This window comes from Salmo trutta, chromosome 18 (assembly GCF_901001165.1).
Source record: "Salmo trutta chromosome 18, fSalTru1.1, whole genome shotgun sequence".
Classification (NCBI taxonomy): Eukaryota; Metazoa; Chordata; class Actinopteri; order Salmoniformes; family Salmonidae; genus Salmo; species Salmo trutta.
The window spans coordinates 10098401-10112697 of NC_042974.1; the positions used below are offsets into that span (position 1 = coordinate 10098401).

Here is a 14297-nt window from a genome sequence, read left to right on the forward strand (position 1 = left end):
TCAATGTAGGTAAATTCGCGCACTAGAATGGTTGTTCCAGGTACCACCAGCGGGTGTCGTTTCAACCCAACTCAAAAGTGTACTTGACCATAAACAGACTCGAGCAGTTTCATGCAGCTTCTAGACTAAATATTATGCTGTTCAACCAAAACCGTTTGCTAGATTTCGGGGTATAACAAAACAATAATTTAGCTGAATGCATTATTAGGCTATGAATGCGTTATTGCGCAGTAATATGCTTATGTTGGGCGTATACCTGCTCCACTCCCTTGATGCTCCACTCCCTAGGAATTCATGTAACAAGGGACAATAATGGGGAGCTGATTTGGCCTGATGAAAATAATTCAACACTAAGGCTAAATGGCAAAGCACCCCCTTTACGCGCAAATAAAGTTTACAAACTCACTAATCAACTTCTGCAATGACTTGCTGTAAATTGATCGCTGTGACTGTATAATAATAGCTCCCCAGTCATAAGAACTCCCATAGCAATAGTTTTGTTCCAACCCATGAACTCAAAGATGGTTGCCTGCTCTATTCTGTTGTCTGAGTTTGGGGATCGCGTCACAGCCTATGAGCAGGACAGAACATTGGAGAGAGTGACGCAAATGGGTTGTCGAGCGGTGGGAGGGATTATTCTTACATTTCCCATTTAATCGCTTTTCAAAGTCTAGGAGTCGTCAATTAGGGTTAGGTAGTAGATGCAGGTTCACTATCATCATAGCCCATCTAAAAGCGCACGGCACCGCATCCCAACCGTCGCTCTGCACCACAAAGCGCTCCTGATGAGCAGGGTCTTCCATTCCATCCTGAGTCCAACTGCCAGTTCAGTTGAGAAAACTCTGCAAAGGAGCGTCGGAAATCGGAGTTGATTTCGTTGGTTTTCTATTATTTAAACACCTGACTAAATTGCAGTATTTGGAGAAAAACTCTGACATCATCCAACATCAATTCAGTTGGATTTAAAGTTATGGCACTATCAATGCTGCGCAGCAGTTTGCTTTTGCTATGTGTGACAACTATCCATACTTGCCATGGTGGCCGACAGGTTAGTAGCCTACTTAACACATTATCATCTGTGGACAAGTGCATGGTAACATTCGGCTACATGCTTATATGTTTATATACATGCTTATATACATGTTTAGAGATTGATAATTTTGAAGAATATTTTGGTGGAAAAGTGTTGCACAAATTATTCTGAACAAAAATTAAAACGCAACACGCAACAATTTCAAGGGGTTTACTGAGTTACAGTTCATAGAAGGAAATCAGTCAATTAAAACAAATAAATTAAGCCCTAATCTATAGATCTCACATGACTGGGCAGGGGTGCAGTCATGGGTGGACCTTGGAGGGCATAGGCCCACCCCTTGGGAGCCAGGCCCAGCCAATTAGAATTAACTTTTCCCCACAAAAATAAAATCAAATGTTATTTGTCACATGCTCCGAATAGAACAAGTGTAGACCTTACAGTGAAATGCTTACGTACAAGCCCTTAACCAACGATGCAGTTCAAGAAATAGGGTTAAGGAAATAACACAATAAAGTAACAATAACGAGGCTATATACAAGGGGTACTGGTACCGAGTCAATGTGCGGGGGTACAGTGACTATGCATAGATAAAAAGGCTTTATTACAGACAAATACTGCTCAGCACTGACCGTAGCCTGACAGGCAGTCCTGTCTCCCAGGCTGTGCAACTCCCAAGACCACAGCCAATCATATGCAAGCAACAACGCAGCTAACTTGGTTAGTCTTGTGGGCGAGCTAGCTAGCTAGTGAACTAGGCTCCCTGCAATGAGCCTTACCTATGAAACAGCCTACAAGGCAGCATCCTGACATAACTAGCTAGCTCAAAAGACTAGCAAGTGCGCTGCGTTGTTACTTGCATGTGAATGGCTGTGGTCTTGGGAGGGTCATGCAGCATGGGAGATACCTTTGCCAGTCAGGCATCGTTCAGGGCTTAAATACCCCGTGAGCGCATTGCGATCAACGCAGCCACAGGGCTCCTTGATGACGTGTTATCCTGCATCTGAACAGAGTTGCTTTTCATTATCTCGACAACACAACTTTTGATCATGTCGTGATCAAGAGAGAAAAATAAGTTGTGGTTCATAACATAACAAGGGTATTTTTATTTGTATTCATATGTGCTCTCTGGACTTCCATACTCATCACAACTGTTTATGTTAGGGTCAGAGAAGTAGGCTACATTAACACACCTAGGCCTGTATAAATATGTGTTGCAAGTGTTTTTTTAACTGTTAACTTAGTTCTTCATGTTCTGCCTCAGACAAAACAACCCATAACTTGGAATTGCTATCCATGTTCTGTTTCCAGGTTCAGCCATGATTTGAGCATGTAGCTTACTATTATTATCAATGTCCCCATCATAAATGAGGAAGGGCTGTGCTTACAGGATGACACAAATGTCCCATTGAGGGTGGTAAATTACCCATTGAAAGTTTATAAGAGGGAAACCATGAGCACTGACTCTTGGATTCATTTTGGCGTCTTTGGCCAGGAGTCTAAAACAAGCCATTTGGATATGAGTCCACTGTTCACATTGGTGTGTGTGTGTGTGTGTGTGTGTGTGGGTTGTGTGTGTCTGTTGTGTATGTGGGTTGTGTATGTGTATGTAGGTTGTGTATGTGTGCTGTGTGTGTGTGTGTGTGTGTTGCTAGGATGGATATGAGTCCACTACTGTGTCAGCTGTTGGTATTCCCCTTTAGCCAATGGGGGAAGAGACGTCAAAGAAAATAATAGGAGGGGATTGAAGTATAGGACTCTTGGGCAGTACACCTCTGAGAACCGTTAGAAATTGGATGCAGATTGGAGTTTTCCTTATTCCATCTTGTTCTAAGGGCAGCTCTGCCTCAAGGGCAGAAACACATGTGATCAGTTAAGGTTAGGCAAGTTCCAGTACTCACTGTGGATATTGATTGTCATTTCAAGTATGTAAGGTATGCCTTCACCTGACATTATGCTTTTATACTGACTTGTTATTATTATTGAAAAGGATTAGCAAACTGCCATTTCATTGTTTTCTGAGACTTTGGAATGGACTTATCTGTCAGTAAGTAGCCTGCTCTCAAATAGCTCACTGTTCATAGGCTCATGGCATCCAGGCTATGTGCTGAAACGGAATACAAAGCTGGTCCATTCAGTCATTGTTATCCAAGGAGTCTGTGGCTGTGTCCCAAATGGCACCCAATTACCTATATAGTGTATAACTTTGTATGGATCCTGGTCAAAAGTAGCTCACTATATAGGGAATAGGGTGTAATTTGGGAAGCAACCTGTGTCTCTCTTGCCATACAAAATATACAGAGGGCCAAGGTTCTGGACAGAGGTCTGACTGATAGACATCTGCCAAACAGCTTTGGTCCAGCTGCTGTATGGTCTGCCACTGGAAAAGAAGGAAAAAGTGGAGAAGGGAGAAGGGAGGAGGGAGGAGAGAGGAGAGAGGAGGGAGGAGGGAGGAGAGAGGCGTGGCATCTTCTAACATGTTCCTTCAGGTGAGTACCAGGGGGAGGGGCTAGAGGGCTAGCGGAGACAGCTGAGGCTAGAAGGGTTAACAGGGGTTACTGACTGTATGGGATGAATCCAGGGTATGACTTCTAACTCTTAATAAAAAATAGTATGACTTCTGAATCTTAATAAAAAAAATAACATGACTTCTGATTCTTCCATAACCTGATGGCATGCCACACTATAACAATAAAACAGTAATTATTACGTCCATGTTTTTACATTGGTCTTGTTGGGAGTTCAGACCCTTGCAGCTGTGGATTTGTTTTGAACTCTGAATTCATAACCAGGTGGCCACATCATATAATAATAACAATACAATGATATTCAAAACATGTTATTGGTCTTGTGCAGCTGTGCACCTGTGCAGCTGTGGAATTGGATTGTGATTTGTTTTGGTGACAGTTGATGAAAATGCTAGGGAACAGTGGCGGAATGTCAACATTTGTAACTACAGCCACCACAGAACCCACCCACCACCAGACATTCTAAAGTTGAATATTTTGTTTGTTCCAAATGGCAACCTATTCCCTATATAGTGCGCTACTTTAGACCAAGACCCATAGTGCTCTGGTTAAAATTAGTGCTCTGGTCAAAATTCATTATATAGGGAGTAGGGTGCCACTTGGGATGCAGACTTGGCGTTGATCGTGTGATGTCATTAAGTACCACAGCTGTCCTTTGCTTGTTAAATCATACCTGCCTCTACTCACATTTTATGATGATTACATGTACTGTGGATTTTATTGGAAGTTGTTATTTATTGAAGTTTTCTCATTTTAATTATGTAATAATTCTGTCATATTGCAAATCATGGTTTATTTATATGCTTCCCATTAAATGGATATTAAACATGGCTGACTGTTATTTGACCAGTTATGTGTGACTTAGAAATAAGTTGTGGCTTGGTAAACTGAAAGCCAACATTCCCTAGTTTCTCATTTCCTGGTTATGTACTACTGGTATGTGCTTCTTGGTTTACATATACACTTGAAGTTGGAAGTTTACATACACTTAGGTTGGAGTCATTGAAACTCGTTTTTCAACCACTACACCAATTTCTTGTTAACAAACTATAGTTTTGGCATGGCGTTTAGGACATCTTTTGTGCATGACACAAGTAATTTTTCCAACAATTGTTTACAGACAGATTATTTCAGTTATAATTCACTGTATCACAATTCCAGTGGGTCAGAAGTTTACATGACTGTGCCTTTAAACAGCTTGGAAAACTCTTGAAAATGATGTCATGGCTTTAGAATCTTTTGATAGGCTAATTGACATCATTTGAGTCAATTGGAGGTGTACCTGTGGATGTATTTCAAGGCCTACCTTCCAACTCAGTGCCTCTTTGCTTGACATCATGGGAAAATCAAAAGAAATCAGCCAAGACCTCAGAAACAAATTGTAGACCACAAGTCTGGTTCATCCTTGGGAGCAATTTCGAAATTCCTGAAGGTACCACGTTCATCTGTACAAACAATAGTACGCAAGTATAAACGCCATGGGACCACGCACTCTTCATACTGCTCAGGAAGGAGACGCGTTCTGTCTCCTACAGATGAACATACTTTGGTGCGAAAAGTGCAAATCAATCCCAGATCAACAGCAAAGGACCTTGTGAAGATGCTGGAGGAAACACGTACAAATGTATCTATATCGACATAACCTGTGAGGCAACTCAGCAACAAAGAAGCCACTGCTCCAAAACCGCCATAAAAAAGCCAGACTACGGTTTGCAACTGCACATGGGGACAAAGATCGTACTTTTTGGAGAAATGTCCTCTGGTCTGATGAAACAAAAATAGAACTGTTTGGCCGTAATGACAATCGTTATGTTTGGAGGAAAAGGGGGAGGCTTGCAAGCCAAAGAACACTATCCCAACCTTGAAGCACGGGGGTGGCAGCATCATGTTGCGGGGGTGCTTTTCTGGAGGAGGGACTGGTGCACTTCACAAAATAGATGGCATCATGGGGAGGAAAATGATGTGGATATATTGAAGCAACATCTCAAGACATCAGTCAGGAAGTTAAAGCTTGGTCGCAAATGGGTCTTCCAAATGGACAATGACCCCAAGCATACTTCCAAAGTTGTGCCAAAATGGCTTAAGGACAACAAAGTCAAGGTATTGAAGTGGCCATCACAAAGCCCTGACCTCAATCCTATAGAAAATGTGTGGGCAGAACTGAAAAAGTGTGTGCGAGCAAGGAGGCCTACCAACCTGACTCAGTTGCACCAGCTCTGTCAGGAGGAATGGGCCAAAATTCACCCAACTTATTGTGGGAAGCTTGTGGAAGGCTACCTGAAACATTTGACCCAAGTTAAACAATTTAAAGGCAATGCTACCAAATACTAATTGAGTGTATGTAAACTGCTGACCCACTGGGAATGTGATGAAAGAAATAAAAGCTAAAATAAATAATTCTCTCTACTATTATTCTGACATTTCACATTCTTTAAATAAAGTGGTGATCCTAACTGACCTAAGACAAGGAATTCTTACTAGGATTAAATGCGAGGAATTGTGAAAAACTGAGTTTAAATGTATTTGTCTAAGGTGTATGTAAACTTCTGACTTCAACTGTAAATGGTCTATATGTTGTTGTTATGTTTGACCATTAATATATTTATTTATTTTACAGAACTGCATGGACAGTTCTAAACTTTTCTGTTCTGCTATATTAACATATATGTACTGTACGTCTCTGTCTCCAGAACTGCATGGACAAACACCAGGTGGTTGGTGTTCTCCGTCAGATGGAGAGGTTTCTGAAGGGACAGGAGATGAGGTTCACAGAGGGACTACGCATCATGAAGTCCAAACTGGCAATCCTACAGAACTCTGTGTCCAAGCTACCGCAGGCCGATCAGTCGGCTGGTGAGTAGACAGAGAGGATGACCATTCTCCACCACTCTGCCGCACCTGACATGAAGGTCTTCAATAGCCATGTAGAGATCTGGGACCATTCTAGGTGTTCTTGTCGCTGTCTTGCTCTCTCTAAACAAGATTAATCAATAGAGGAGAAAACTGGAGCTAATTGAAGGAGATTTTAGAAATGCTTCTTTAATATTAAAACCAGAAATCTACTTCGATTGACCTTAAATTTTCTCCACTTTTCTCCTCTATTGAAGCACCTTGGTTAGAGAGAAAGACCACCTAGCCTGCTCCTGGCCTGGTCCACTTCCATTGTCTTCAAGAGTGGCTGAATGTTCTCGTCTCTACTGTGGAGACATAACATTCTAACCAGAGGGGAAGGGGAGGAGTGTTAAGAGGCTAGACAGTAGTGTATGGTCTACCATCATTGGGTTTTTGGGAAATTATGGTATTGTTTACTACATGATAATTTGCATTTATAAAATCCACATTTCCTCCTTCCTGGTGTTGTGATCAATAAATCAACACAACAAGGAGACAAATTTTAAAGTTCAAGTTTACCACTGAAACCCAAGCTTCTACCTACCACTAAAGGACATGTGAACTCTCTTTGACCTGCTTTTGGCCCTTTAGCACATAAACCTCAGGACGTGCATTGGGTCAATGTGGGACACGTTGCTCTTGTGGTGGTTGTGTGTTTGTCCAGTTTACCACTCAGTCCCTTTGGTTCAACTTTTTTTCTACAGACAACTAGTTAGGCTATCATCAGGTGCTTCTATCAGAGCCAGTTCTATTCTGTTCTATTTAAGTATATACTATGCTCTTCTATTTAAGTATATACTATGCTGTTCTATTCTGTTCTATTTAAGTATATACTATGCTCTTCTATTTAAGTATATACTATGCTGTTCTATTCTGTTTTATTTAAGTATATACTATGCTGTTCTATTTAAATATATACTATGCTGTTCTATTTAAGTATATACTATGCTGTTCTATTCTGTTTTATTTAAGTATATACTATGCTGTTCTATTTAAGTATATACTATGCTGTTCTATTCTGTTCTATTTAAGTATATACTATGCTCTTCTATTTAAGTATATACTATGCTGTTCTATTCTGTTTTATTTAAGTATATACTATGCTGTTCTATTTAAATATATACTATGCTGTTCTATTTAAGTATATACTATGCTGTTCTATTCTGTTTTATTTAAGTATATACTATGCTGTTCTATTTAAATATATACTATGCTGTTCTATTTAAGTATATACTATGCTGTTCTATTCTGTTTTATTTAAGTATATACTATGCTGTTCTATTTAAATATATACTATGCTGTTCTATTTAAGTATATACTATGCTGTTCTATTCTGTTTTATTTAAGTATATACTATGCTGTTCTATTTAAATATATACTATGCTGTTCTATTTAAGTATATACTATGCTGTTCTATTCTGTTTTATTTAAGTATATACTATGCTGTTCTATTTAAGTATATACTATGCTGTTCTATTTAAGTATATACTATGCTGTTCTATTTAAGTATATACTATGCTGTTCTATTTGTTTTATTTAAGTATATACTATGCTGTTCTATTCTGTTCTATTTAAGTTTATACTATGCTGTTCTATTCTGTTCTATTTAAGTATATACTATGCTGTTCTGATCTATTTAAGTATATACTATGCTGTTCTGTTCTGTTCTACTTAAGTATATACTATTCTATTCTGTTATATTTAAGTATATGCTATACTATTCTATTCTGTTATATTTATGTATATACTATGCTATTCTATTCTGTTCTATTGGGAAAACTGGTGAAATGAGTCATTCATCAGCGCTAGACTGAGGAGAGACTGTCTGTCTATGTTTCTCTCGCTCAATAAAATTTCAATTTTTATTGGCATGGGAAACATATGTTTACATTGTCAAAGCAAGTGAAATAGATAATAAACAAAAGTGAAATAAACTATTATTTTGGAACTTTTGTGAGTGTAATGTTTACTGTTCATTTTTTTATTGTTTATTTCACTTTCTCTCACTCGCTTCCTCTCTTGCAAGTACTTTACTTTAAGCTCATAGTCTGTACTGTACTAGTCCCACCTCTTTATTTTAATAACTTACCAAATTTTATTTGTCACATGCGCCGAAAACAACAGGTAAGTTGTTTGAATATGATTTCCTCATTTGCTGTCCTCTGTTCCACCTTCAGCTGTTGACCCAAAGGGAGAGGCGTTAGTTCAGTACTGAGTTGTCAATGCTGACACCGTTTAAATCTGCCGTATGTGCCTAAAGCTGAGAGTTTGTTCTTTATGTATCTTGGTATGTATCTTATAGTGAAATGCTTACTTACAAGCCCTTAACCAACAATAGTTTAAGAAGTTAAGAAAAACAAATAAAAATAAGTATTTGGTAAAAAAAAGAAAATAGAAAATAAAAGTAACAAATAATTAAACAGCAGCAGTAAAATTACAAGCGAGGCTATATACAGGGGGTACCAGTACATAGTCAATGTGCGGGGGCACCGGTTAGTTGAGGTAATTGAAGTAATATGTACAGTGGCTTGCGAAAGTATTCACCCCCTTTGGCATTTTTCCTATTTCGTTGCCTTACAACCTGGAATTAAAATCGATTTTTGGGGAGATTGTAATATTTGATTTACACAACATGCCTACCACTTTGAAGATGCAAAATATTTTTTCTTGTGAAACAAACAAGGAACAACACAAAAAACTGATAACTTGAGCGTGCATAACTATTCACCCCCCCAAAGGCAATACTTTGTAGAGCCACATTTTGCAGTAATTACAGCTGCAAGTCCCTTGGGGTATGTCTCTATAAGCTTGGCACATCTAGCCATTGGGATCTTTTCCCATTATTCAAGGCAAAACTGCTCTAGCTCCTTCAAGTTGGATGGGTTCCGTTCGTGTACAGCAATCTTTAAGTCATACCACAGATTCTCAGTTGGATTGAGGTCTGGGCTTTGACTAGGCCATTCCAAGATATTTAAATGTTTCCCCTTAAACCACTCAAGTGTTGCTTTAGCAGTATAATTAGGGTCATTGTCCTGCTGGAAGGTGAAACTCCGTCCCGTCTCAAATCTCTGGAAGACTGAAACAGGTTTCCCTCAATAATTTCTGTGTATTTAGCTCCATTCATCATTCCTTCAATTCTGACCAGTTTCCCAGTCCCTGCTGACGAAAACCATCCCCACAGCATGATGCTGCCACCACCATGCTTCACTGTAGGGATGGTGTTCTCAGGGTGATGAGGGGTGTTGGGTTTGCGCCAGACAGCATTTTCCTTAATGGCCAAAAAGCTCAATTTTAGTCTCATCTGGCCAGAGTACCTTCTTCCATATGTTTGGGGAGTCTTCCACATTCCTTTTGGCAAACACCAAACGTATTTGCTTATTTTTTTCTTTAAGCAATGGCTTTTTTCTGGCCACTCTTCCGTAAAGCCCAGCTTTGTGGAGTGTACGTCTTAAAGTGGTCCTATGGACAGATACTCCAATCTCCGCTGTGCAGCTTTGCAGCTCCTTCATGGTTATCTTTGGTCTCTTTGTTGCCTCTCTGATTAATGCCGTCCTTGCCTGGTCCATGAGTTTTGGTGGGCGGCCCTCTCTTGACAGGTTTGTTGTGGTGCCATATTCTTTCCATTTTTTAATAATGGATTTAATGGTGCTCCGTGGGATGTTCAAAGTTTCAGATATTTTTTTATTACCCAACCCTTATGTTTACTTCTCCACAACTTTGTCCCTGACCTGTCTAGAGCTCCTTGGTCTTCACGGTGCCACTTGCTTGGTGTTGTTGCAGACTCTGAGGCCTTTCGGAACAGGTGTATATATACTGAGATCATGTGACACTTATATTTCACACTGGTGGACTTTATTTAACTAATTATGTGACTTCTGAAGGTTGCACCAGATCTTATTTAGGGGCCTCATAGCAAGGGGGGTGAATATGCACCACTTTTCTGTTTTTATTTTTTAGAATTTCTTGAAATAAGTTATTTTTTTCATTTGAAGCCTTTTGGACCTAGACTTGGCACTCCGGTACCGCTTGCCGTGCGGTAGCAGAGAAAACAGTCTATGACTAGGGTGACTGGAGTCTTTGACCATTTTTAGGACCTTCCTCTGACACCGCCTGATATAGAGGTCCTGGATGGCAGGAAGCTTGGCCTCAGTGATGTACTGGGCCGTTTGCACTACCCTCTGTAGTGCCTTGCGGTCGGAGGCCGAGCAGTTTCTATACCAGGCAGTGATTGCTGTACTGTACTAGATGTCAAACCTCTTTATTTTAATAACTCATAGGCTGTACTGTACTAGAAGTCAAAGCTCTTTATTTTAATAACTCGTAGGCTGTACTGTACTAGAAGTCAAACCTCTTTATTTTACAGTTTTTCTCGATTGTTTACACACATTTTCTGAAAGCATGCCTCATTCTCAGAACTCTACACACAAATCAAAAAACACACACGCAATGGGCAAAAGCCCTCAATTATCCAGCAAAATGAAACTTTACATTCAAAACAATGTCATTTCTTATCAAAATGGTATTTTGTTTTCAAATGACGCACACAAACCATCATATGAATAGACATTTATAAGAACCAGTTGAACACTGATGTGCTCAATGTAAAACACTATGATGAATGGAAAACTTTTCTTCTCCATTCATCATAATGACTTAGGCCTTTTTTTGGTTCAGTGTTGCCATTACTACAGACAGTACATACAGAAGTGTGTTGTAAAATATTTGAGAATATTGTTTTTATACTCAGAACTTACAAATACACGGTAACAAATATATTTTATTTTTCCCACAAAAACAATGTACACAGTGTACATCCCATTCCCAACCAACACAAAGTTGCGCATACAGTGGTCTACATACAAAACAGAAGAATTTAATGTATACAGTTACAGTAAAAAAAAAATTAAAACTATGCTGCATCCTCTCTTCTGTTGCGGTCTGGCCACAGCACCTCATCCACATCACAAGCAATGTTTTCCCTGGCCAAGCAGCGGGGGAAATATCGCCTAGCATGGCGATTCCAGCCATGAAAAGCATCAGCCACTATATCTCCACATGCGTCTTCCATAGCTTGGAGAAGAGGTATACGCGTTTGTGGATTTCGGTCATACACTTTCCATCTCCAGGCAGAAAAAAATTCCTCAATAGGATTGAGGAATGGAGAATATGGAGGGAGATAAACAACTAAAAAGCGTGGGTGGGCAGTGAACCAGTTACGAACCAGAGCAGCCCTGTGGAAACTTACGTTGTCCCAAATGACAACGTACCTGAGCTGCTCTGGGCCATCTACCTGGTCTGGTGGAATGAGTGTGTTGTGTAGGGTGTCCAGGAATGTGATCAGATGGGCGGTGTTGTAGGGGCCAAGGGTAGCATGGTGATGGATGACGCCATGGTGGGTAATCGCTGCACACATTGTGATGTTCCCTCCGCGCTGGCCAGGGACTTGAACAATGGCACGCTGGCCGTCACTATTGTGAAGCACAATCATTATGATTACGATACTGAAATATGTATAATTTATTCAGTGTTGAGAGTATGCATCAATTGTGGGATTGTATAGGACTCACTTGCACATAGTTATATCGCAATTCTTTGACTCTTTCTGAATTGCGTTCAAATGGCACCCTGTAGACGTGCTTCATCCTGAGATTATTTCTGCGCAAGACACGGTCCAGTGTTGATAAGCTTACCCTATCAATATTTTGAAATATCTCATTGTTTTCTATTATTTTTCTTTGTATTTGCCGTAATGTTATGGCGTTATTTTCTAGGACCATGTTCAGGATTTCAGTTTCCTGTTCAGGAGACAGAATACTTTCCCGACCACCTTGTGTTGGTAATCTTTCAGTTCTGTCAAACAAATAGTAAAATACTGTAAATACAAAGTAGGAATACATTTCCCAAATACTTGAAACATACTTTATTTTTACAGTCCTACAGAACAGTCCACAGGCAATACTGTACTACTGTACTCATTGAGTACAGTATTGATATGCAGTACTGCAATTTTCTAGTGAGAGTAGATTTCTTACCTATTCTCATTTCGGAATGTCCGGATGATGGATGCTACAGTGTACCTGCTCAAATTTGGCTGTACTCTTTGCCCAGCCTTCCTCATTGTTAGACCATGGTTGACCACATGATCAACCAAAGTGGCTCGGATCTCAGAGATTACGGTCCTTGGCCTTCCTTGTCCTCGTCCTCCCCATCCTCCTCCTCTTACTCTCACTCCTCTGGCTCTGCCTCTGTTTCCAATGTTGGCATCCACTGCTCCAAAACAGAAGAGCTCACCTGTTGCCCTTTTATGCTAAAGCTCTGATTGCTAATTGTAAAACTGTGTGACGGGTGTTTGCCTATGTGATGAGTCAGTGTGCATATTTGAATGGCAGTGTGTTCATTGTGAAAACAAGAGATTTTCTGCATGAAAATTGTGCCAAATGCAAAGAATTGTGTGTAGTGTTTTGAAAAAAGTGTGTTTTAGAACTGCAATTTGAGTGTAAAGAAGGAATTGTGCTTGTAGTTTAGCAGAATTGGTTCAGGGGGTTGGTGCATGAGTTACATGTTGTGGTCATTGTGTCTCAAGTACCAGTATTTGTGTGTAAACAATTGAGAAAAACTGTAATAGATTTAAAAAAGCAGCACATACTGATGTTATTACATTAACACCTTGGCTGTCAATTCTGGACAATTGTGTGCTGCCTTTGTATTATTGATGCCATTATTTGTAGTAGTTTCTCTCAATAAAATGCTCATTTTTTCAGAACTATTTAAAGTTTTATTTGTTTTAGAGCTGGTATTGTTGGATGAAATGAGGCATTGCATGTCACGGCCGTCGTAGTAATTGGACCAAAATGCAGCGGGGATGTGAATGATCATTTTCTTCTTTATTAAATAAAATGAATACTGAACAAAAAGAACGACGAAAACAGTCCTGTCAGGCACACAGCTAAACAAGAAACAACTACCCACAAAAACCCCATGAATAAATAGGACCTTCAATTAGAGGCAACGAGGAACAGCTGCCTCCAATTGAAGGTCAAAACAATAAACTAAACATAGGAATAGAATAACTAGAAAATAGAACATAGAAATACAAAACATAGAACACTACCCAAAAACCCCGACAACACAAAACAAACACACCCCTGCCACGTCCCGGCCAAACTACAATAACAAATAACCCCTTATACTGGTCAGGACGTGACATTGCATCAGTCTTTTCCCATGAAATGTTTCTAGAGTCCTACAGTACCAACCCGGTTGACACGTGTATGTCCACAGATACTAAATAACACAGTATGCTGGGTGCATGACTCCGTATGCATACTTGTGACAATCCTCTCTCTCCTTCTCTCTCTCCCTGCCCCTCCCTCCTACCCCTCCCTCCCTTCTTCTTCTTTCTTTCTTTCTTTCCCTCCCTCCCCCCCTCTCTCTCCCCCTCCCTCACTCCCTCCCTCCCTCAGCTCCATCCGTTTGCCCCTCCCTGGAAGTCCCTGTCCACGGGAGGAAGTTTGGCTCCAAGTATTTCATCGGTCATGAGGTCCATTTCACCTGTTCTCATGGTTACCACCTGGTGGGCGTCGAGACACGTGTGTGTCAGGAGAACGGGAGTTGGAGCGGTGTCAACACCATCTGTAAAAGTAAAGGTACAGTACTGTTTGTCTGTCTGTCCAAACAGACAATATGGTCAAACACACATCACTTTAGGTAATGCTGGGCTGAGGAACTCATGAAGAGATGGACCGGCAGACACTGCTCCACCATACCTCTATTTGTCCAGTAACTTTCAATGTGTCTGTCCACCTGACACCAGAGCCCATCTCACTCTTTAGATTGCAGTTTCC

The 14297-nt window shown here is 40.2% G+C and overlaps 1 protein-coding gene across 3 annotated transcripts in view; it reads left to right on the forward strand.

Moving 5' to 3' along the window:
- The first annotated feature begins 596 nt into the window (after positions 1-596).
- LOC115152817 (fibulin-7-like) overlaps positions 597-14297 on the forward strand; it is a 34451-nt gene continuing 20750 nt past the window's right edge. For 2 of the 3 annotated variants that reach the window (XM_029697657.1, XM_029697660.1), the window contains exons 1-3: positions 597-1048; positions 6252-6414; positions 13917-14099. In XM_029697657.1, the coding sequence (XP_029553517.1) occupies positions 971-1048; positions 6252-6414; positions 13917-14099 (424 nt within the window). In that variant the 5' untranslated portion in view covers positions 597-970. Of the gene's footprint in view, positions 1049-3492; positions 3523-6251; positions 6415-13916; positions 14100-14297 lie in introns of those variants that run through there. The other variant, XM_029697659.1, reaches the window with a different exon arrangement.